Consider the following 24,903-nt stretch of genomic DNA (forward strand, 5'->3'; position numbering starts at 1 on the left):
GGGGGAAGTTTCCTTTCTGGCTTGCAGATTACTAGCCACATGACTGGAGCCTCCGTTTCCACACCTGCTCAATGGGATAAGCATTCCTTCTCCTGGTGCTGTCCTGCTAAGCAAATGAGATGTTCCCTGAGAAGGACATGCACTTCTGTGAGCTTGAATTCGTTTTCTTCATTCTTTCAGACTCTCCGTGGAAAGTGCATCTGGCAAACGTTGGCCCCGAGATGACAGGCGTCACCGTGAGTGGCCTGACTCCGGCTCGCACCTATCAATTCCGGGTGTGCGCGGTGAATGAAGTGGGCAGGGGCCAGTACAGCGCTGAGACAAGCAGGTGCGTGAATCCCGCCCCAGGTGGGGGCGCAGAACAGCCAGGGGCCTGAACGCCAAACAGAAGCATCACAATAGGTGGTGGAATTGATCGCAGCAACCCACTGGCCTCCCTCAGGGAGACCGCCCAAAACGCGAGCAGAAAAGCCTGTCACAAAGAGGGAAACACCATCCCACGCAGGCTTAGCTGGGCCTTCCTTCATTGCTGTGAGGCAGGTTTCTTGGATTTTTCCTGTGGCGACCTGGCTGTGCCTACATAAATCGCTCCTGACAGCACAGCCCTCTGTAAACAGGAAATTAAGAGCTTATATGTTTTCCACGTCCTTTGCCCACCCCACTGCCGGATGGAAGCTGGTGTCACAGTCTTAACAAGTCAACACCTAGTGTGCTGTAAGGAAAGCTGAAGACTCCTCTGTCTCTGCAGAGGCTTTGCGTTCCTGAGTGGCCTTCATGCTCTCCCATCCCTGTGAGGGCCGCCTCTGGAAAGGTCTCATTCGGAGGTGACATGGGAAAACAGCTTCATCACATTTCAGCACGCCCTCCCCAACCAACCTGAGCTTTCAGTGGGCTTGACTTGTAGAACAGCTGAGCTCTAAATCCTTTTCTTCCCTCAAAACGTGGGAGTTTCATATGAGAAATATTGAAAGAGCCAAAGAAAACAGTTTGGGAGGAGTCTGAGACGGCGGGCCCAGGAGCGGACGCGTTCAGGCTTACAACCTTTCTAAAGGGCTGAGGTGCTGGCGCTATTCACACAGAACAAAGTCACCTCTGTGCCTTTCTCACTGCTTGGTTAACTGATTTTCTGTTATGTTGATTTGTGGTAACTGTTTCTCCTGTCCTTTTGGTTTCATCGGCTGTGTGTTTTGCTTTTCTTGAAACCCGATTTTCGTGAATAGTCAGGCTCAAGATTCAGCAAAATAGATGAAATGCAAAGGGACCCCCACTGTTTCTGGTACTCATCTCTCTTGTTCCTACCCGTCTTTTATGTTTAGGTTGATGCTACCTGAAGAACCACCCAGTGCTCCCCCGAAAAATATAGTGGCCAGTGGGCGGACCAATCAATCCATTATGGTCCAGTGGCAGCCGCCCCCAGAAACAGAGCACAACGGGGTGTTACGTGGTTATATCCTCAGGCAAGTACCCTGTGACTGACCATCTTTAGGCCGCCATTAGAGCTGAGCATCGATCTCACGGAGGGTTGCAAACCCCAATGTCTGTAAGAGCCAAACAGGAACCAAAGGAGGCAGACCAGGTGTGAGATGTTAGGGAGCGGTGGAGACTGTGGCAAACTGGAGTGCACAGGCCAACGTGGGCAGCCTTGCAGAGACGTTCTGTGCATATTTGACCATAAATGACACACACAAAACTGGTGTCGGGGTAGCATTTTGGCAGGAGAATGGAGGGAGTATTAGGGGTCGGAAGCAAGGTATAATATTCATTGTGCTTTTTTTTTGAGATGGAGTTTCACTCTTGTCGCCCAGGCTGGAGTGCAGTGGCACGATCTTGGCTCACTGCAACCTCCGCTGCCTGGGTTCAAGCGATTCTCCTGCCTCAGCCTCCCGAGTAGCTGGGATTACAGGCATGTGCCACCACACCTGGCTAATTTTTGTATTTTTAGTAGAGACAGCATTTCACCATGTTAACCAAGCTGGTCTCAAACTCCTGACCTGAGGTGATCTGTCCCTCTCAGCCTCCCAAAGTGCTGGGGTTACAGGCATGAACCACCGCATCTGGCCTCATTGTGAGTCTTTTGATTCCATTTCAGTTTTCAACCAAGGGCATGTGTTGTTCAATACAGTAATTTTAAATTAAGAATAATTAATTTGATGTAATTATTAGCCAGTTGTCACCAGGCTAGTGTGTTGTTCACTAATGCCAGATCTTCTAGTATTTTCAGAAATTAAAAAATCTAGCTTTGTACCTGAAACCTCACAACTTTTAGATGTTGGGAATGAAATCAATATATTTGGAAACAAAGGCAGGGCTAATGCACACTTCTGCAGGCCCGATGTGGCTGAAGGGTAGCCAGGGTGCTGTCTTTGCTTTATAAAGGACAGTTAGGCTTCTCGAATTGTTGGGAACACTGTATCTGAACTTGTCTGTGTTTGAGAGAAGAAACCTCCTTTGCCAAAACTGCTAATTTTAAAATTGCACTGAACGTGATCATCGCAGTGGTCTGTTGACACAAGTAAAAGAAAAAGTAAAGCAGAATTGCATGATAATTATTAAATCTCTTCTAATAGTTTGCAGCACTGTGGACAGATTTGCTAATTTTGCCAGTGTGACTGGGGCAAGAATAGTGGGTATCCCCTGATTCCCTTCCTGGGCTCGTTCCAAGTGTCTGATCAGTAAATAGTGGCTAACAAAGGTCTTCAGCAGACAGATTTAATTTCTTAGATAAATGTAAGAAATTGGGAAATGCTGCATCTTCAGCTTCATTATCCTTGTGTATGAAGAGCAACATCTTCCATATATGTGTGTGTGTGTGTGTGTGTGTGTGTGTAGTCACCCATTCATCATTTAATATGTGTTTTTCTATATGCCTGGAATATTTGCCTGTCAAAATCAATTTGCCGCTGTTTTCAAGTTTTTCCTCCAGTGTTGAGATTCTCTTCTAAATGTAAGCCAGACGGTGACCCACCTGAAGTGGTTTAAATGGGCTATCCCCAGGGGTACACAAAGAGCTCCAATCAATAGCAAGGTCCCTTTTGTCTCGAGGCTCCAACTGTCCTTCCTCATTTCAAAGAAGGGGGAAGAGGAGTTTGCAGTTCTGTCCCCTGGGGGTAGGGGCCGTGGGCTCTGGTTCCTGTTGATCCCCTGGGATGGTTCCTAATTGCCTGACCTCCTCCGCTCCAGAAAACAGCCCCGTGTCCCCGCCGCCTGCCTCCGGCCGAGGGCTCCTGTGGCACTGCTGCTCTTGCCTCTGCCTTAGCCATTCCCTCTCGTTCTGCACCCACCACTAATGAGAATAATTGGCCACCCTCTCTACCCAGCCGCACAGGCCTGTCATCCCTCTGTCTCTGCCTTTCTTCAGCACATGCAGAAAGAGTTTCCTTAGGCTGAAGCTGTCAAGTAATGACTTTAAAAGTCATCCCACACAACCAGGCCCAGGGCACAGAGTTTAATAATAAAATCTCTCTGATGTTACGAGGCCACGTCAGGGACTGCACATTTCTCTATTCTGCGGGATTACTACCATTAAAAGGATTTTCTGTGATGGGGTCAGTAAAGTTGGGTGCTGGGGATGAGGGCATCTTCTGTATTTGCAGGAGCTTAAATCCAGAAAGCCCTGAGATGAGGGTGTGCACTACCCTAGGGCTGTGAATATCAAAGTTTTCAGAAATTAAAGAGCCATGCCAAAATGAATTAGCTTAGAAACGTTTCCGCATAATCCTCCGGTCTGCACATCAGCTCTCTGTTTGCAAGTGTGTATCCTCCAGGGCACAGCCTCTGTGTCAGATCCGAGGCACAATGCAAGGAAAGCAAAGAGAAATAAATCACTTCCGTGGCTCCAGCCATAAGAAGTAGTTAGGATGCGTGTGCAGTAATAAAATATTTATAATAATAGGCAGGGTGTCTCTTTGAGAGGAGCATAGGGGTTATGTCCTTTAAAAACATTCTCCTGTTTATTTCTGTATAAAAAATCATCTTGTTCTGGCTGAGATGGTCTCCTGGGCAACATATCCTACCAGCAAGAGGAGGCTGCCCTGCACTTCTGTCATTAATTGTGACCTTCTTAGACATCCTGTGACTATTACAAAAGCACTCGGAGCCACTGGTCAGAATGGACCAACATGCCTGTTCCAGAGGGGAGCACAGGCTCTTCGGAAGATGTGAATTCTGCAGTTTGTTTTTCACAGTGGTATAAAGAGTGGTCCCAGAGAAGATGGGTGGCTCATGCAGGTGTAGTTCCTTATAACTCACAGTTCTCTCTCCCATACTTCTCAGTAGAAGAGCAGTGTTCAAAAATACATATATATTTAGGGAGTGCTTTACACCTTCACATCTCTTGTACATTCAGTGTCTCCTTTGACTCTTGCAACAAGCATGGAAATGCTACTGTCATTCCCACCTTAAAGAGGTGGAAACCAAGGCTCGGAGAAGTTTGGAATTTTCCCAGCACCACCCAGCTCCCGAGTGGTTGTTGAGCAAAGTCTTCCGATGCTGGTTCCTCGGCTCTTCCCTGGAATGTGCATTGTGTAGCGTTGGGTCCACACGAGGAATCCTTCTCAAGGGCCATCCTCGTTCCGTCGTAGTGATTACAGACGGTGCTCGGGGCCAGCGTGCCCAGGCTACTCAGGTGCATGGTGTGGGCACGGAGCCAGTTTCTACCTTTTCCCAAATGGCTGTCTCAGTCCCATTTGTTTTAAGAGTTCATCTTTTGTAGATGGTGAATGTAAGTGGAAATGCCTGTCACACAGGTGACTCCATGCCAAGCCTTTCTCCCAGTGGCCCACTGCCTTGAGGACCATCGTGCTACGTGGGCGACCTGAACACCCCCTGGGAATTGCACGTGTACTTGCTTGGTGCAGGTCATTCAGTAAAGGAGTCAGAGGTGGACACATTATGAAGCCACAACGTGATTTGATAACTTGACTTTCATTTTTGCCCATCACGGAATAAAGCTGTCCTTCCCTGAGTCTCCCACCAGGCAAGCCCAGGGGCCACTTGCTCCTTTCAGGCAAGAGACAGAAGGCGGCCTGGTACCTTCTTGCTATTCAAGGGCCATCTGCTTTTGATCATTTGTTTTCTATCAAACAGGCCCCACCAAGCGCACACGGTCGGCAGCAAGAGAGAGTGAGAGGATGCTCTCGGAAACTCCTGATTCTTGTGAAGAACCTTGTATGACCATTTCATGATTTCCTCACTTCCTTTTCAAGCCGTCCTTCTCTTGGGAAAGTTGTTTTACATTTTAGGGCCTGAATTTCTAGGTTTCTTCTCTGCTTCGATGTCAGCAGCCTTACTGATGTTCCGGTCCACGCGTGTCCTTCTCAGCTCCTTCCCCTTCGGGCTCAGGTGCCCTGCCCCCATGGGACCACACAGGTAATGGACATGGAAACTGCAGAGCCACCGAGCTCAGAGATCAGCATCCTGGAGGAGCCTGAAGATTTCCACACGCCATGACAAGCCAGCGGATTTGCTGCCACTCAAGTGTGGGACTGTGAGGCAGGAGCCACTTCTGGGATAGAAATCAGAGGCTCTTGGAAGCTGCAGGATGACAGGGCAGTCACTCCTACTGGGCATCCCCTGGCTTTACCCAGGGGTGCTGATCCAGGAAGGCTCAGTAAATTACCTGAGTCAGTTCAGTGCATTCACTTCTATAGACCAAATCATGGGGAAATGTTTGCTAATCAAAATGATACTATGACAGATCTTCTCACAGCACACACAGCAGTTTCCTAATTTATACATCCTAAGCCCTGAGTTGTGTACATTGTCTTCTTTTTTATAAGCACTACTTGAAATTTCCGCCTTTAGTGCACTGAGAACATAGTACCCAAGCGCCCACCTGGGTCTTCTACAAAACAATTTGTCATACTCAGCACTGCACTGGTATGTTAGAAGTTTCGACACCTTTTCAAAGCCGCTTATTCCAGTTCTGGGATGCACCTGGACAAACCTGCAATTCCTAAATGGAGCTCTGTCCCTGGAGACCACGAGACCGTGTGCCGCCCGGTTCTAGAGCTCTGTCCCTGGAGACCACGAGACGGTGTGCCGCCCGCTTCTGGAGCTCTGTCCCTGGAGACCACGAGACCGTGTGCCGCCCGCTTCTGGAGCTCTGTCCCTGGAGACCACGAGACCGTGTGCCGCCCGCTTCTGGAGCTCTGTCCCTGGAGACCACGAGACCGTGTGCCGCCCGCTTCTGGAGCTCTGTCCCTGGAGACCACGAGACCGTGTGCTGCCCGCTTCTGGAGCTCTGTCCCTGGAGACCACGAGACGGTGTGCCGCCTGCTTCTGGAGCTCTGTCCCTGGAGACCACGAGACCGTGTGCCGCCTGCTTCTGGACTCGCTTCTGGAGCTCTGTCCCTGGAGACCACGAGACGGTGTGCCTCCTGCTTCTGGAGCTCTGTCCCTGGAGACCACGAGACCGTGTGCCGCCTGCTTCTGGAGCTCTGTCCCTGGAGACCACGAGACCGTGTGCCGCCCGCTTCTGGAGCTCTGTCCCTGGAGACCACGAGACTGTGTGCCGCCGGCTTCTGGAAGTCTCCCCACGTTTCAGACTCACAAGAGGAAAGTGTTTCTCAAACTGATTTACAGCAGCTCCCCGACGGAAATCATGTCTGGAATTTTTGGTCCTAAGTCACTGTAGTCCCTAGACGAGTTACATGTAAAAAGCTGTAATTTTTTTCTTAACCATAACGTAGTTGAAATGTCAGTTCCATTTTGCCTTGAGCTTATAATCACTGTGAGATTAGAGCACACTTTTCCAAATCATCGAGTTAGGAAATAGTATTGTTTAGGGCTGACCTCTCAGCTCTGCTCCTGTTTATTTACTTCCATTTCCCCCTCACCCTGCGGAATAACCGTGGGTAAACACACTTCCCGGGTTCAGTTGTTTCTTGATGGTGATGGGCTTCCTTTGTGGCACAGGTACCGCCTGGCTGGCCTTCCCGGAGAGTACCAGCAGCGGAACATCACCAGCCCAGAGGTGAACTACTGCCTGGTGACAGACCTGATCATCTGGACACAGTATGAGATACAGGTGGCAGCGTACAACGGGGCCGGCCTGGGCGTCTTCAGCAGGGCCGTGACCGAGTACACCTTGCAGGGAGGTAAGCGTGTCTCCAAAACCACGAGGGGGCGGGATCTTTGCCGGGGAATGGGATTTGCAAAGTTTGATTGGAGTATGTTAGAAAGAAAAACAGAGAATTCAGTCCCCTAGGGAACGTTTACAAGCAAATTCATCATGTATTTAATGGGATCTCTCCAACTATTCCTCAACGAAAGCAGAACCGTAGATGGGAGACACATGCTATTCCAACTGCTTTTTCGGAGACTCAGGAGTTTCTGTACATGCCCTTTAGTGGGTGCATCTAGTCTTGAAAAGCCTGTGGAACTGGATCGTTCTAAATGGATTGAGTGTAGGTTTCGCAGGAAAGTTGGCAGTGGAGTTCTGTGTGACACTGTGAGCGTTTTTCAAAGAGCACGGTGATGATTCACAGTTTTATTTTTAACAATGGAACATGATGATTGGTCATCGAATTTGCAACTTGCTACTTTCTTTGGTTGCCCTTTTCAGTTACACAAGCGCACAATCTACTAGGTCCATAAAAACCGCCCCCACCGCTGGAAAAAATGACCAGACATAAACGTCATAAAGCCAGTGGTTCTTAAACACACGTGGTGAGGCCCAGGCGTGACATGGCAGGCCTTCCACAGCATCTGGTTCCTCCACTGTTTCCTGAAGGACTCAGATCTCAGCCCCAGGAGGAGCGAGGGTTGGGAGGTCTCCTCTGCATCTGCATTTCACTGTTACTGCTCTTAGCAGGAATAAATAGACCCTTTCCTAACGCAGCCTCATTTGTCCCACAGCAACCCAAATCCTTGCCCAGGGAAGTCATTTTTCTACCGAGTCTAAAACCCTTTTTCACTCTGCGATTTATGCCCTCGCCTGATTCACAGGTGTGATTTTATTTGCTTAGGCATTTTTATTGCTACCAGACCTTGACCTTTTTCAAATGATAAGGTTTCTGACTGCCCACTTCTCTCCCCAAATCATGCCTGAGACCTAATGTTCCTTGATATTACATGCTGTTATTATCATCCCGTATTGATTGGCTGTCTGTTGTCATCTGTAAGTCCATAAATCCTCCTTTATAAATTAAGTGCAGTCAGTTCTGCCTGCGCAGTGACTAGCAGAAATATTTAAAATGCAGGACAGCCAGGAAGGACCTGTTCATGTGCAAGTCAATCTTGATTACTCATTCGAAAAGGAAAATGGCTGAAAACCTGGACAGTTAATGTTTGCTTTAATTAGTCTATTTAATCAAATAACAATAAACGTAGAAACACTTAAAAAGACTCCTATTGCTATTAGTAATCCCTTGTTACTATTAACCGTGACTGTTTCATTTTATTTCCGGTGCATTTGAGTTCTGCGTGGGGCAGAGGGAAGCAGATCTCCACCTAATTGAGAAGGGCTTTGAGGCTTTGGACTCTGGCATTTATTCAGTTGGCATTGGGGAACCATGAAAGGCTTAAGATCTGTGAGTGACATGAGCAAAATGCTGCATTAGGAGGCAGAATCTGTGTGTGAGTGTGCAGGGAAGGTGGGAGGCAGGGAGCGGAGAATGGCAGCAGGGACTCCAGAGACAAAAAAAAATGAAGTGATGAGTGTCCCCCAGCTCAGAAGCCTGGCAATGAGAAGAGATAGGGATGTGAGTTTGGGTGGGACGCCATCGTTTTCAAAACAGCTCACATGGATTCCGGGGTCTTGCCTCCCAGCAACCCTGTAAACGAATGCAATTCGGCCCCACAAGCACCTCCCAGTACCTCCTGTACAATAGGGCTGGGTATAAAAACAGGAACAGGCCCAGTGCCTCCTGTACAGTGGGACTGGGTATAAGAACAGAAACAGAGCCCAGACCCTTCCTCAAAGTGCGGACAGTTTATAGGAAAGAGCAGGGCAAGTTTCATTTTCAGGCACCTGTTCATAGGAAGCTGAACATTAGCTAGCTGGAATTTAGTTGGTCTGAAATCACACAGGCCACTAAGGCAGAACTAGCACTGACTTCCAGGCTTCCGAGACAAGGCCGCTGTTCTCCGAGTGACATCGGCTGCCTCTGATGTCACTAGGACTTGAGAGGAGATTTTCAGCCTGGTTGGTGAGGGACTGTGCTTAGACTGGTGGGCTGGGGTGCAGGGTTCCCCCTAAGATGGTGGCGCAGTGGATGGGTTCCCACCTCCATGTCCAAGTAGTCTTCTGGATGGGGAAATTACTAAATTATGCTTTGCTCTGGGAATGAACTTTTTCCCGTATGTGATGAGAACCTGACTTCGATTGGTCCAAATCTGGTTCATCATCTATACTTTAAAAAAAAAAAAAAAAAAAAAACACTATTCATGAGTGAACGTTTGTGACTAATGCTGTACGTGCAGTTTCCCGTCTGCAGCTCAGCTTCTGTAGCAGCACCATCCTTCCCTTGCTTGGGTGTTTGACATTGGGGGTTGACATACAGAGCCCCTTATGGGTCTCGGGGCAACCAGCAGACACAGTTGTAATTCCTGTCTTCGTGTCTTCTTCATGTCTTCCGCCTCGGCACTCCCAGCACCCTCGTATGGATGTGGATGGCGCTACCTTCTTCCCTTGTAAGCCCAGTGTGGAAACGCAGGTGGGCCTGTTCTCCCTTTGAGGGACTGAGCCCTCCCTCTCTGGATATTTCGGACTCCTATGATTTCAGTGGGATGGTAAATGCCCCTGGGGAATCTCCCCAGAGCTTGCTGGGTTTGGGCAGGTCATGTCATGCTTTTCTTCCAGACCCTGGCTCCAACCCTAAACTTATTCCTGGGCCACTAGGATCAATATCTCAGGCTTGTGACAGCCTCGGAGATGCCAGGCACCACCAACCTGATCTTTCTTTGTTCGAGGGACATGCTTGAGTCCCAGGATAAATTGGGGGTGATAACACTTACTGACCAGAGCATTAGGACTCTATTCTTGGATGTGACTGGGGTCAGGCACGTGGCAGGCAGCAGAAGGGAGTGACCCATGGCCCAGGGGACAGGGCTGGCTCGGCTGGCTGCACAGCCTCGATGCTTCGGTGTAGTCAACTGCACTTATCCCTCCGCGCTCTTCAAAGACCTTCCAGCCAGCCACGCCGCCCCTGGACAGAATGAAGCGAGGGTATGAATTCTGTCCTGAATCCACGTTCCCCTCTGTGACAGTACATGGCTAGGGGAGGACGTCAGACCCCTAGTCTAGAAAGAGCTGGGGAGGTGAAGGGAAGACGGGGGCAATGCTTGCCTGGCTCTGGAGGGGAAGCTGCAATGAATGGGATGGAAAGGGATCTGCCTAGAAGGAGGTACATGAGGAAGCAGAGTGACAAGAGGGACCGTGAATGCGTCAGGGGGACAGTGGTGGGGGCGCAGTGAGCGCAACGTGTTTCACACACACGTATATATTTACACGTTTCTGGATACGTGAGCCCCAGAAAGACCCTTCCCGGGAGTTCATCCAGGCCTCACTCCATGTTTACTACTAATGTGCCTTCAAGAAGCACCTGTGCCGTTCTGTGCCTCCAGTTTTCATTTGTAAAACTGTGGCATTTACACCTGTCCTGACTCAAAGAGCACTGTGAAGAGAAGATGAGATACTACATGAGAGAAGGCTTTGAAAACGAGGAGACATCACACACATGCCAGCAGTGTGGCTTTGTCTGTATTCGTTTTTCCACTCTGATGACACGTGTCTACTAGGGTATTTGAATGCTTCCATAGGGGCCATGGCACAAGTAGAGACCTGGGGGCCATCTCCCTGCTGACAGTAAAATCAAACCCAGACACTCAAGAATTGATGTGAGCGCCTGTGGTATGCGTGGAGCTGTGGGACAGGCCCTGACCCCGAGGGTAGGGAAGATATCTGGTGTGTCATCATCCGTGGGGACCTGCAGTCTGGCCCCGGAGGTGAGACTGACATTCATGAAATAAGAGCAGGAAGTAAAAGAGAGATCAGCCTTACTCATGCGCGGTCACCCCTCGGTTATCTGCAGATCGGGGTACTGGGTGTGCTTTGAAGAGTCCTGAGTCAGCACCCAGAGGAATGGGCTGTGGACACAAGGCTGTGCCTAAAGAGGCTCTCCCTGTGACCCACGTGGCGGCGGCACCTCAGAGTTTGCAGCTGTCTGTGTGGCTTACTAACAGTGTCTGGCTGCTCACAACACACCCACAGTGACAGGAGCTTAAACAGGATGGAGCTGTGTTTTTACTGCTCTCACATTGGGGGTTGGGCGGACATAGTGGCAGCTCCAGGGTCATCAGAGAGTCGGGGTTCTTTGTCTGTTTGGCTGCCACTTGAGCATGTGCCTTAGGTCACAAGCCTGCTGTTGCAGTGCCAGCCATTGCATCCCCATTCTAGAAGACAAGGAGGAGGAAGGCTCAGGGCTGTGCCTCGGGAACGAGTGTGCCTACCTTTAAAGAACTTTCTTAGAAGTCCCATTGGCTGCTGACTCTGCTTACAATTCCTGGAATTCTCTCTGTGTGGGAGAGACTGGCAACGTGGCCTTCCAGCTGGACACATATCTGTCCCTTATTAAGGAAGGGAGGGGAAATGGATATGGGAGGGGAAGCTCGCAACTTCTGCCTCACTTTCTTTTTTCTTTTTTTTTTTTTTTTTTGGAGACGGAGTCTCACTCTGTTGTCCAGGCTGGAGTGCAGTGGCACAATCTCGGCTCACTGCAAGCTCTGCCTGCCGGGTTCATGCCATTCTCCTGCCTCAGCCTCCCAAGTAGCTGGGACTACAGGCACCCGCCACAACGCCCGGCTAACTTTTTTTTTTTTTTTTTTGTATTTTTAGTAGAGACGGGGTTTCACCGTGTTAGCCAGGAAGGTCTCGATCTCGTGACCTCATGATCCGCCCGTCCTGGCCTGCCTCGCGCAGAGTGAAAACTGCAAAAGCACAGGTCCTCCAGGCCATGGCTTCCCACCCATCCCCTGAGGGCCCCTCAGCCTCAGGCCCCCAGCTCCGTGGGGCTGTTTGGACATTAAGTGTTTAGTGCTTATTTGCTGCTGGGAACCACACTTAGGGGCTTGAAGTACCTCCCAGCTATTAGCACTGATTGTCAAGGCAGCCTAGAGGCCTGAGTAGGTCCTTGAAGCTGAAAAGGGAGTAATTAAAATGCCTGTAAACTGAAAGGGAAAGCATAACTCATGAAATTAATTATTTGTCAGCATAATTTGGGAAATTATTGGAATGTCTACAAACAGAATTTGACAGCGGGTCGGAGAGCATGCAGAAGGCAGGAAATGCCCAGCCAGGAGGAGAAGGAAGCCCTAGGCCCACCAGCCTCTTTTCTCCTCCTCCCTTCAGTGAATGGCAGCTTGATGCATCTGGGGAAATGAGATGTAATTCATCTTGACTTTAATACGGCCCTTGGATTGAGCTCCTCCTGAGAAAGTATCGGAACGTCAGGGAAAGATGTTGCCGCGTGCGCTACCGTTAGGTGGCTGTGGAACTTGCTAGACTGCCCATCTCCAAGATAACTCAGCAGTGACACAGCATTTGCCTGGGCTGAGGGAGGGAAGGGCATGTAGGCACCAGCAGCAGGCATGGAGCAATGGAGAAGCTGTTTGCTGCAGGGGGAGGTAGCAGCTCATTCTTCTAGAGCATAGATTTTTGGTCTCAAATGTGTTTCCTTCAAGGCAATTCCTTAAGGAAGATGAGCAGTGTGTAGTGAGCGCAGTGCGATGTTGACTCCTGAAGCCATTTGAACCCACTACTCACTGGTCACACGCCTTGTCTGCCTGCCTGCCTGCCTGCCTGCCTGCCTGCCTTCCTTCCTTCCTTCCTTCCTTCCTTCCTTCCTTCCTTCCTTCCTTCCTTCCTTCCTTCCTTCCTTCCTTCCTTCCTTCCTTTTTCTTTCTTTTTCTTTCTTTCTCGGAATCTCAATCTATCACCAGTGCAGTGGGCGATCTCAGCTCACTGCAAGCTCTGCCTCCCGGGTTCATGCTATTCTCCTGCCTCAGCCTCCTGCGTGACTGGGACTATAGGCACCTACCACCACGCCCCGCTAATTTTTTTGTGTGTGTATTTTTAGTAGAAACGGGGTTTCACCGTGTTTGCCAGGATGGTCTCAATCTCCTGACCTCGTGATCCGCCCGCCTCAGCCTCCCACAGTGCTGGGATTACAGGCGTAAGCCACCGCGCCCTGCCGAGTTTTTCTTTTCAGTCCCATTTATGGCTGAGATATATTTAAAATGCATGGTTTGTCCACTCCAGTTCTTCGCAAGCTCTCGGCATGGGCTAGCACCTTGGACACATGGGGATTACTTAATATAAACTTTCTAACTTTCCTGACTCCTTATCCCCCTTCATCCACCATCCCCCATTATCTTGTCGGCCAATCCCATTTAATAGATTTTATTAACAGTGCCTCCATGACCTTTTCCACCCAAGGCGTTTTAAAATGGGACGTATTAACTTACAAATTGATCAGCAAAGCTCTAATACAGTTTCAGCCAAGTGAACTTTCTGAGGGGTGAGAGGAAAGGTTGGCGCTGCCACAGAAGCTGTGGCCTGAAACTCTGACAGACTCAGTTCCGCATGTCAAATTTCCATGATGATTACCCACGATGAAATGGAAAATAACTGAAATTTACTCAAGAATTTTAAATTTAAATAACTGAAATATACTCAGAAATCAATACACTTTTGGTTTCGAGTGGAAAAAATTCTGTAGAGTGTAAGTTGGGTATAAGTGAGTGCCCAATATAATTAGAAACATTTTTCTTACTGCCAGTGTTTACTTCAGCAACTTTCTAATAATGTAGCTTGGGAGGGAGAGTACTGTAGTCATTCGAAGCAATCAGTAGCTCATGTTCGATGCTGACTTGCTGTTTGGCTCACAAATTCAGTTTTTGTTAGAAATTGTTCAAATAATGATGAAAGACACAGGAAGAAAGAATGTGGCTGTGAAGTTTTCAGGTGAACCTGAGTGTGGAATACTAGACACTGCCAGGATATAAAATGTAATTGATCACAATTTTGTCCTAAAAGAAGCCTGTATGGATTAGCAAACTCCTTCTATCCATTTTTTAAATTCATCCATTAAGACGCAGATGTTGGTTTTTCTACAAAGGGTCCAAAGACAAATTATGCTATAAATCATCATCATTCTGAGCACACCAAGATTTTCCTTTTTTTCTGGCTTTATTTCTTTATCATTTTCCTTCTTGTAACAGGTATATTTGTGCTCTAATGATTTATTCTGGTTTCAGAACATTACCTTATAATGAAAGAGAAATATTTCATATTTTAAAAGAAATGGGAAAAACATTTGGTTATCCACATTTCTAAAACATTAGTAAAAGCTCCTAAATGTTCACTAGGGCTTTGAAAGGTTTTCTAAAGTAAGGATTATAAATGAGCACTCTGTTTGCAAGCCCCATTCTTATCTCCTCTTGGGAAATTCTCAATGTGGCATTAAATGACGTTGCACAAAAGATTTGTTTCTCAATCCCTATGACTTTCGAGACCTCAGGCTGTACCTGCAGAATAGGATAATGTTCCAGATTCTCCCAGCATTGCCTAAAACACTAAGTGAAAACTGAACAAAATAGATATGGGATGTTCCATTAGGGGTGGGTGTCCTTTGGTCTTTTAGAACCTACAGGAAAGGAAAGGACAGGAAGCTCGCACTTCAGGGGAAGCCACCGTGTACCAGCCTTCACCGTGCTGTACCGTGTCCTTACACCCACCGTCTTACTCCATTCATCCCTGGGGGTCACACAAGATAAGCATCATATCCCTACTGGACAGAGGCAGAAATGGAATCTCAGAGAGGTAACTCACTTTGCCAAGGTGATATAACTGGGCAATGCTGAGAAATGCCAGAACCGAAACCTAGATCTGCTGGGCTCCCAAGCCCAGGCTATCATCTGCCATCACTACAGTTTACGTTTTTTGTTTTTTTTTTCATTCTATATATATCAGGCCAGGTGAAAAATGGCTTCCAGATTCCTACAGCCATGTGTATGTGGAATAGAAAAGACGTGGGCGCACCTCTCACTCTGCTGCCATGTAGGGTGGGTTTGCAGTGGTTTCTGGGCACTTCGGACTGCAGTGCACAATGAAAACTCTGTTTTGCATTGAAACCCAGCACACACACACACACACACACACACACACACTGAAACAGAGCGTCCATGGAACAATAGTGACTCTCCCAGTGTATGATGTACTTTGGTATTTTCTGTTCTATTCCATTCTGTTTTATTCTTTAAAACAATGCTGCTGCGACCACGGAATTGATTTCCCTATCCACGAGTGCATTCGTGACCTACAATTTGAAAAATCCTGAATCCCAGCAATACAGGCTGTTTGGTTTGACTGATTCTTGCCTCCCTTTCAGAAAAAGCCTCTGCCGAGCAGAGGATTCATCAGGGTCTGGGCTGTGAAGCCTGTCTTGTCCCTCCAACTGTAAAGACAGACAGGGGTCTGAGTGAGGGCGTGAGCAGGGCCGCCAGCCAAGGCACAAAGCGGAGGCCTGGGGTGGAGCGGGGAGGGTGGGATATAGCATCTGTATCCGTGCAGATCACCCCTGTGCACATAAAGAAGTGGTTACTGGGACTTGCCCTTCACCTGCCACTAGAGGACAGGTGGAAAAATAAACTGATCTAAGTTACTGTGAGCATCACCTTATTTTGTGACTCACAGGCCTTTCCTGCTAGCCTAGGAACCCTGTGAGGGCAGGGGCTGTGTCTGATTTGTCTTTTTTCTATGTGTATCCCCGTATCCAAGCACAATGCCTGACCTATAGGTAAACAAAGCATAAATAGATGTCTGATCGAAAACACAGGACTTATTGTTCCTGTTTCAACACCCGGTGCTGCACCAGTTTTATCTCCGTCTTCAGCACCACAGCCTGCCTTCTGCCCTGACTCTTGCTATCTGGAAATCTCAGAAGAAAGCAGTCCCAAGCCCTATCACATGTGGGTTAGGCCTTCCTGTCTTTCTGGTTCGTGATGTCCGACAGCAACCCTTCCTGGGTGTCGCCCATACTGAGCCTGGCTTTGCTCAGGAGCCTAAATGCAGAATCTTTTCTCCCTCTCCCCTGCTGGAAATGCTGAATCTGGGACTGCAGCCTAGAAGGTGCATGGGGAAATTAGGTCCACGAACGCATCCCCAGTGTTGGGGAGGTATGCCGCTCACCCTGGACATGCCAGGCCACAGCACTGGTCCTCAGTCCCCATGCAGCGTGGAAAGGCCACTTGCCCCATGGCTGGGGAGGAGAGCTGGTTGTGGGAAGAGTGGAAGAGAAACCACAAATGCACAATTTTCAGACATGGAGAATGCATGCAGATAGGTGCGTGGGAAGCGGTGGTTGGGAGAGGAAGAGGAGGAGACACCAAGTTGGCCGGAGCCTAAGCGAGTGGCCAGAGCTTCCACCCTCGGTGGCCTTGGGCCTGTGTTTTAGAAGCTCAGTGTTTGGCATGGGTGAAGATATATTTTAGGAATTAAACTGGTATTTTGTGAATAGAAATAACATCTTGTTCCCAACTGGCTTCAGAGTCAGAGGACTGGGTTCACGAGGACCCGGTGTGCAGACAGCCTGCCAGGGCCTGCGGGCTCTCCCCACGTGCTGTGCCCCCACCCCAGCCTAAACACTAGCCCCAAATGCTTCTCCTCAATGCCTGGCAATTGGAAAAAAATAAGTTCAGAAAGGGACACACAAAACTTTTTAAGTGTTAAAGTATATTCTTCTGAAGGCCATCAGAAAAGATACTTGAGCTTATTTGTCAAAGGTTTGTCAACCTAATAATGTGGTAGAAATGTTTAATGCAGTGAGAACCCTCAGGTGTATCAAAACTGCAAGAACCATAACAACGCAAGAACTCAGCCATGGCCCATAGCAATCTGGAATTAATGATAACACCGGCACACAAACGGTAATATATACACCCACCCAGCGGTGTGTGGCCGGTGATTCTACCAGGTAATGAGCTCTCCGCTCCCTCGTTTGAAAGGTGTATACATTTAATTCTATGAGGTAACCTGGAGAAATGGACACCTGTGAATCCCTGCTACATACTGGATAGATGCATCAGCCCCCTCATAGTTGAAATCATATACGTTTGGGATCATGAAAAACAGGGCGTGTTGTTGTGGCAAGGACAGGAAAGTTTGTGCTTCTTGTGTCATGGAGTAGAAGCAGTTCCCTTGCTGGTGGCTCGGCTCCCAGCTCCTGGCCTGCTAGAGGAGATTGGAGCCAGCAGGTGGGCCCTGAATGGTCCAGTGAAGGCTGCCCGACACCCAGGAGAACTGATACTGCACCTGAGGGTCACGGACAATGAAATTTCACTGTGTAAAGACACAGAGATTTCATGGTTTATCTATAACAGGGAAGGTGGTGTTGCTTCAGTAAATAAAACTAGGCTTGTTAGAATATCGGACAGTGCACTCTAATTTCCTTCTGTGCTAAATCCAGCTGATTTTACAGCATTCTCAGTGGGCTCCTTAGCATGTTTAGGTGGGGTCTGCACAGTCCCGTAGGGATGCTAATAGGATGTAGCAATCGCTCATTTCTTACCACAGAGGCCTGGATATTCACATCCACCTAGCCCAGGAGGGCCCATGAATTGCTCTCCCAGCACCTCCTACTATCACTTTATTAATTTTTTTGGACATGTTGCAAATCTCCAAAACATCCTAGAGCTCCATGCTCAGCACAGGTTTCCTGGGATTAACCATTATTTTCAACTCTTTTTCCATTTACGTAGATGGAAGAGAAGATGAATAGTAACTATCTTTACTCAGGGGCGTTGCAAATAAGCTTTGTATTAATTTCATGACATTATTGGACTTAAATATCAAAAATAAAAATGTGTGTCTCTCTTTTCAGCGGCAGAGCAAATACCTGCCTGACATAGTCACAGGCTCTGTGGGCTGTAACCGGCAGCACACGGTCCTGGGGGAGGAGAGGAGAAGTGGGAGAAGGGGCTTGTGGGGACGAGAGTGGGGGATTTCTATCAACCAATTAATTAGGATCTAGATACAATAAAAGCAACAAGCAAAGGAAGAATGGAGGAGGGGAGGGAGAGAGAGGGGGAAGAAAGAAAGGAGCAGGGAGGAAGGCAGGCAATTAGGTAAGAAGGGGAGGAGGCAGGAAGGGAGGAGAAAAAAAGCAGAAAAACAAAATGACAGTGGTAGTTCTCAGAGATGGTCTGTGGACCCACAGCATCAACATCTCCTAGGAACTTGTTAGAAATACAAATTCTCGGGCCTTACTCCACATCCACTGAATCAGAAGCTCTTTTTTTTTTTTTTTTTTTTTTTTTTGAGACAGAGTCTCGCTCCCTCGCCCAGGCTGGAGTGCAGTGGCCGGATCTCAGCTCACTGCAAGCTCCGCCTCCCAGGTTCACGCCATTCTCCTGCCTCAGCCTCCCGAGTAGCTGGGACGACAGGCGCCCGCCACCTCGCCCGGCTCGTTTTTTGTATTTTTTAGTAGAGACGGGGTTTCACCGGGTTAGCCAGGATGCTCTCGATCTCCTGACCTCATGATCCGCCCGTCTTGGCCTCCCAAAGTGCTGGGATTACAGGCTTGAGCCACTGCGCCCGGCGGAATCAGAAGCTCTTACCGTATGTGTTTCGACATGCCCTCCAGGTGATTCTAACACCCACTCTAATTTGAGAACCTTCTTTAGGCATTGATAGGTAGAAGAATGTAGTACCACGAACTAATAACCATGAGCCCACCAGCTGTCATAGTGGAGGGCTTGTGCTGGCGGAGATCAGTCCAGGCTCCTGGAGAGAAACAATAAGCAGCAGTCCCCGGGAACCACAGCATGTGACATGTGACATCACCACGTGTGCAGGCAAGTCTCTCAGAAGAAACCTCAGCTGTGTTTCAAGAAACTCTGGTGGTTGGGTGGGAGGCTGGAGTCTCTTTAAAATAAAGGTCATGACTTTGGAAAAAAGGTGGATATGGGTGATGACACATTATCTACATAAGAGGACTAAGCTGTTGGGACCAAGGTAAACCAGTGAAAACACACGTTTGGAGGAGACGAGAATTTCGTAACACTCTGTGTCCCGCATTGCCACCTCCAGCCCTTTGTAAGAGAGGCTGGGACAGTCTCACTGGCCACACTGAGTTCCGGTCGAGTAACCCTTTTCTTCTGGTTTTGATTGGCTCCCTGTCAAGATGAATGGGAATTTTGTTAGAATATGGGATTTTGTTCTGACTTGTGATGGGGTTCATCTCAAAAAGGAGAAGAGGAGGCCGGGTGCGGTGGCTCACGCCTGTAATCCCAGCACTTTGGGAGGCTGAGGCAGGCGGATCACAAGGTCAGGAGATCAAGACCATCCTGGCGAACACAGTGAAACCCCATCTCTACTGAAAATACAAAAAAATTAGCCGGGTGTGGTGGCAGGCACCTGTAATCCCAGCTTCTAGGGAGGCTGAGGCAGGAGAATGGCGTTAACCCGGGAGGCGGTGGAGCTTTCAGTGAGCAGAGATCGCACCACTGTACTCCAGCCTGGGGCGACAGAGCCAGACTCTGTCTCAAAAAAAAAAAAAGGAGAAGAAGAGTCCATTCAGCGGAAACCCTGTTGGAAGATGAGGGGTGGAGAGGAAATGCTTGGACGGAACTCTGCAACACTTGATGGGGACGGAACTCCAGGTTCACGTAAAAGGAGGACGCCAAGAGAAGCACAACCCTGTGATTCCCAGGAAGCCATCACCAGGGGTCATGTCAGGTCCTCTCAGAGTGAGGCACGTTCTACCAACCCCACTTCCTTTTCAGGGGGTCACTGAATTGATAGACCTAAATACTGTATTCATCCTGTAGCTTGATTTTCTTTCTTTTATTTTTTATTTATTATTTTATTTATTTATTTATTTTGTGAAGAAGTCTCACTTTGTCATCCAGGCTGGAGTGCAGTGGCACAATCTTGGCTCACTGCATCATCCACCTCTTGGGTTGTAGCAATTCTCATGCCTCAGCCTCCCGAGTAGCTGGGATTACGGGCATGCGCCACCACACCTAGCAGATTTTTGTTTTTTTTTTAGCAGAGACAGGATTTCACCATGTTGGGCAGGCTGGTCTTGAACTTCTGACCTCAAGTGATCTGCACACCTGGGCCTCCCAAAGTGCTGAGATTAAAGGCGTGAGCCACCATGCCCTGCCGATTTTCTTCCATTCACTCATTCATTCAGTAAGCACCTTGTAGATAACATGAGAAATATGGATTGGGTGAGAAGTAATTACATGGATTCCCACTCACACCACCCACGCAGGGTGAGGATTGAGCTATGCCCAAACAGTGTGATTTACTTGATCAGCCACCACTTGGAGGGTGACTCCATCAAACTCCAGCACGCTGGGCTTCTCCTGGTCAATACTGTCTGTGACTTGGAACAAATGGAGATGGCATCCCTATCAAATATGCAGGTGTCACAACTGAGGGGGTAATTCATCAATTCTGCCCCAGAATCAAAAATCAAAAATAAATTGCTTTGTTAGATTGGTGGTTGGAATCAACAAACTGAAACGTAGAAAGGATAAGCCAACATGCTGCACTCAGATACACCAACCACTTACATGACAGCAGAATGGGGAGACATGACTTGCCACCAGTTACCATAAAACACTTGGGGTTTACACCCAGAGAGAGCCAGGACCATAATTTAAACTCTGTGTTTGACAGGTTTCCAGATCGAGGCAAATGGCAGCAGCATGCAGCCCTGTGCTGGCTAGATGCACGCCAAGCATCAGCTCTGGGTGCCTGGCCACCAGGGGAAGTGGGAAAACTCAGGGCCCTCTGAGGAGCAGAGCCAGAGGGGCAGTGCTCCGTCTGTCTCATCGTGTGAGCCACAGAGAGAGAACCAAGGCATTTGTTCCGCCTGTCGTAGTCAAGTCCAGTTGGATATTTTTGTGACATTCAAACAGTGTGACAGCTATATATGTGTACGAAAACAGCTTACGCAGAAGACAGAGGGGAACCAAAGGGCAGAAGGTGCCAAAAGAAAGGTTTCAGTTTGGCATAAGGGAAATCCTCCTTACTAGGTACACCCAGCACGAGTTGATGTGAGGAGCAGGAAAATTGGGTCCAAGAAGTTTTGCTGGCAGAAGTTGACGGGTCGCAGGCTTGGGTGAGGTGACAGGACTCCTGCCCAGCAAGCTGGCACATGCCATGACCTCGGAGGGCCCCTGGGGCACCTTCACCTCCAGTCTCCATAACTCTATCCGGACATCATCAACTGGCTTTTCATATGTGCCTCAGTGCTATGAAGCTTCACAGAAGAAGCACTCTGCACCAAAACTCGGGTGATTATAATTTCATAGAACAAAACCATGATGCCGAACAGAGTGCATGTATTCCAGCTTGCCTCCATGCTTTGGCACGTTCCCAGGTCGCACTAGCCTTCCCGCTGTGTTTCCTCTGGCAGTTCTCGCTTATATTTAAAGCTTTGGCTCAGGAACTGTCTCCTCCCTAGGGCCTCCTTTAAAGAATTCCACGCTGACCCTCCCTGTAGCACTATTACACAGAAGCGTAAATGTCTGCTTCCCTCACTACACTATGAGCTCCATGAAGGCAGAGACATCAAACTTAGATTTGTTACATAAACACGAAGAAAGGACCAGGTTTCTTAACAGTAGGCCCCTATGCATGTGTATACATTCATATACACGCACACACAGACAAGTATACATATACATGTATACATACACATCTGCATCTATATATACACAGGCACACACATGCAGGCATGTGGACATGTACATGGGCACAGACAAGTCTATATAAACACACATTTAAGTATACATAGATATGTGCATGTACGTGTATATATACACATACTTCTGTACATCTGCACACATACACATATACATGTAGTTACCAGACAAAATTGGCTTCTATGTAATTGAAAATCTAATGCCAAAATAGTTGTTTCAGCAAAATATAATACTTATAAATTGAACTTGTATATTTTGCCGTATTATTAGTCTGTAATCTTTTATCACAGAATTTTCAGGCAGGAAAGGAGAAGAAAAGTTTGCTAGCCAATGGTAATGTTACTCATAACAGAAAATCAGTAGATTGTGTCCAGAAAAAGAGAGGACTAAGGATCTGTATAAACATCTGAATTATGTGTGCATAAACATTAGAGCAAAAGTACAAAAACCTTCCCGATTACTAAAACGTATCAAAAAAGAGAGAAAATAAAACAGACCACATAAAGACGCACACACTTACATATGTCAAGAAGTGTACATGTAATTATATGTGTAGCAAATATCTACATATTAATATATGTTGATATGGCAAATGTCTACATATTAATATATGTAGATATGGTAAATGTCTACATATATTAATATATGTAGATATGGCAAATATATGTAGATATATGACAGAACTGAAGTGAAATTTCTTGATTATATCAATAAATATAATAGACTTAATTGGCTTTATAAAAATTAAAACATTTCCACAGCACTTTGGGAGGCCGAGGTGGGTGGATCACCTGAGGTCAGGAGTTCTAGACCGGCCTGGCCAACATGGTGAAACCTTGTCTGTACGAAAAAGACAAAAATTAGCCACACGTGGAGGCACATGCCTATAATCCCAGCTACTCCGGAGGCTGAGTCAGGAGAATCACTTGAACCTGGGAGGCAGAGGTTGCAGTGAGCTGAGATAGCGCCACTGCACTCCAGCCTGGGCGACAGAGTGAAACTCCGCCCTAAAAAAAAAATACATAGATAGATAGCTGGATAGATAGATAGATCATGTCCTAGGCCACAGAAAACCCAAACAGGTCCAAAGAATGCAGAGAAATGCACCAGGTAAGTTGCAGATTAGTTTTATATTAAGAGAATTGATGGAAATGCTAAAATGATAAAAGTTATCAAAATCCAGCAGTACATTTAAAACAGTAGATCATATTCAAGTGGGATTTATTCTAAGAATGCAGTTTTGACATTTGCCAATATTCAACACCCATCTGGAGTACAAACATAATAAAATGGAAATGTATTGACATTTATTCAATACGGTAAACGGTGCATGCACCTCAAACCCCCAAATCTGCATTCCCCATCTACTTGACTGGGAAACCCTACAGGCATCCCTGCTGAAGGCAGAAGCATTAGGTAGTCCACAGTCTCCTCTGCTCTTTATTATTGAAATTGACACATTTGCCACAGCCATAGACAAGAGAAAGCAAGGTGAGGTATAAAGCCCAAAAAGGAAATGATTAAACTATCTGTATTTGCAGATAATAATATTTGGTATCTAGAAAATACTACAAACAATAAAGAATTTAGCAAACTAGCAAGCTATAATATCAGCATGTAAAAACAAACTGACTTCATATGCACAAACAAAACACAGCTTGAAGTCGTAATCAGAGAGAAGATCCCATTTACAATAGTAGAATAACACTAGAAAAGAAAAGAAAGCTGGGGATAAACTTAGGATCTATTGAATACATATGAAGAAAACTACAAATGCTCCTGGAAGTTACTAGAGAAGGTGTAAACAAATGGACCATGTTCTTGAACAGGAAGACTCAACATCAGAGAGAAGTTAGTGCTTCTTGTGTGAATTTAGAATTGTCACATGATCCCCAATAAAACATACCAGATTTTTTTTCCAGAGCTAGAAAAGTTAATTTAAAATTTATTCATAAAAATGAATGAGCAAAAATAGCCAGGAAACTTCTGAAATAAAAGTAATGAGGGTGGACTAGTCTCCTTTAGATATTAAAGCATACTGTAAAGTTCTATAACTAAAATGGTGTGTCTATTGGTGGATGACTAGAAGATGCACAGAACAGAACAGAAAGCCCAGAAGTGGACCCCATTAGATATGGAAATTTAGTGTATAATAGGAAGGCATCTTGAATAACTGAGTAAAATAGACTTTGTGATAAGCATTATTGAAATAAGTGAATACCTATAGTGGAAAAAATACAAAACCGTATCCATTCCCTACCCACATAGACAAGGATACATTCCAAGTGCATCAGAGATATCAATATTAAAAATATGAAACTATACAAGTACTAGAATAAAACACTAGTTTTAGTCTCTCCAACCTGAACATGGGGAAAACTTGTCTAATGATGACTCAAAATCTAGAAGCAATAATGAAAAGATTGATGACTATTTACAAGTTTTAAAAAGCTAAAGTATCCCATATGCAAAAAACAGAATGGGCAAAGGAAAACAAGATAAATGGCAAATTGGGGGAAATACTTGCAGTTTATATCCCAGAGAAATGGTTAATATCTGTATATTAAGAGCTTCTAAAACAGAGAAGAAAAAGAAAATTGGAAGAAAAATGGGCAAGCTGTATGAAACAAGAGTTCACAGAAGTGCACATGGCCCATAGCCACAGGAGAACATGCTCAACCTTGTCCACGTAACACATAAAAACTGAGGGTACACAGAGACACTATTGCTTACAGATCAATGTGATAAAAATTCAAAAGCTTGACAATACTCTGATGAGGCTCGGGGCAGGGGGAAGGGGCACCGTCATTCATTGCTGCTAGGAATGCAATGATACAACCCCTAATTTATTCAATCCAAACACATCAATCAATGGGTGCTAGAATTAGTGGGAGAAGTTTGATGAGGAACAGGATATACTCCTCACAAAGTATGTGTATATCACAAAGGAAAAAAAGATAGTAACTTGACCCTGGAGAAACCTGGCGGGGAGTGGGTGCAGTTAACATCCCCAGTAATGGGGCACATCAGAACTGTGTACCACTGGATAGGATGCGATGACAAGAACACAGCCTCGCCTCTGTGCTATTTCTGCCTATGATGCAAGCCTGAATCGAGTTAAAAGGAAACATCAGATGGACTCAAACTAGGAACATATTGCACAAGAAATCGGACTGCAGCCTCCAA

The 24,903-nt window shown here is 46.9% G+C and overlaps 1 protein-coding gene across 2 annotated transcripts in view; it reads left to right on the forward strand.

Moving 5' to 3' along the window:
• Nucleotides 1-24,903, forward strand: part of SDK1 (sidekick cell adhesion molecule 1) — a 982,307-nt gene that overhangs the window by 714,124 nt on the left and 243,280 nt on the right. For both annotated transcript variants that reach the window (XM_030933228.1, XM_030933229.1), the window contains 3 exons: nt 181-328; nt 1,317-1,457; nt 6,916-7,097. In XM_030933228.1, the coding sequence (XP_030789088.1) occupies nt 181-328; nt 1,317-1,457; nt 6,916-7,097 (471 nt within the window). The remainder of the gene's footprint in view (nt 1-180; nt 329-1,316; nt 1,458-6,915; nt 7,098-24,903) is intronic.

The sequence above is a fragment of the Rhinopithecus roxellana genome, chromosome 6, assembly GCF_007565055.1.
Source record: "Rhinopithecus roxellana isolate Shanxi Qingling chromosome 6, ASM756505v1, whole genome shotgun sequence".
In the NCBI taxonomy this organism is placed as follows: Eukaryota; Metazoa; Chordata; class Mammalia; order Primates; family Cercopithecidae; genus Rhinopithecus; species Rhinopithecus roxellana.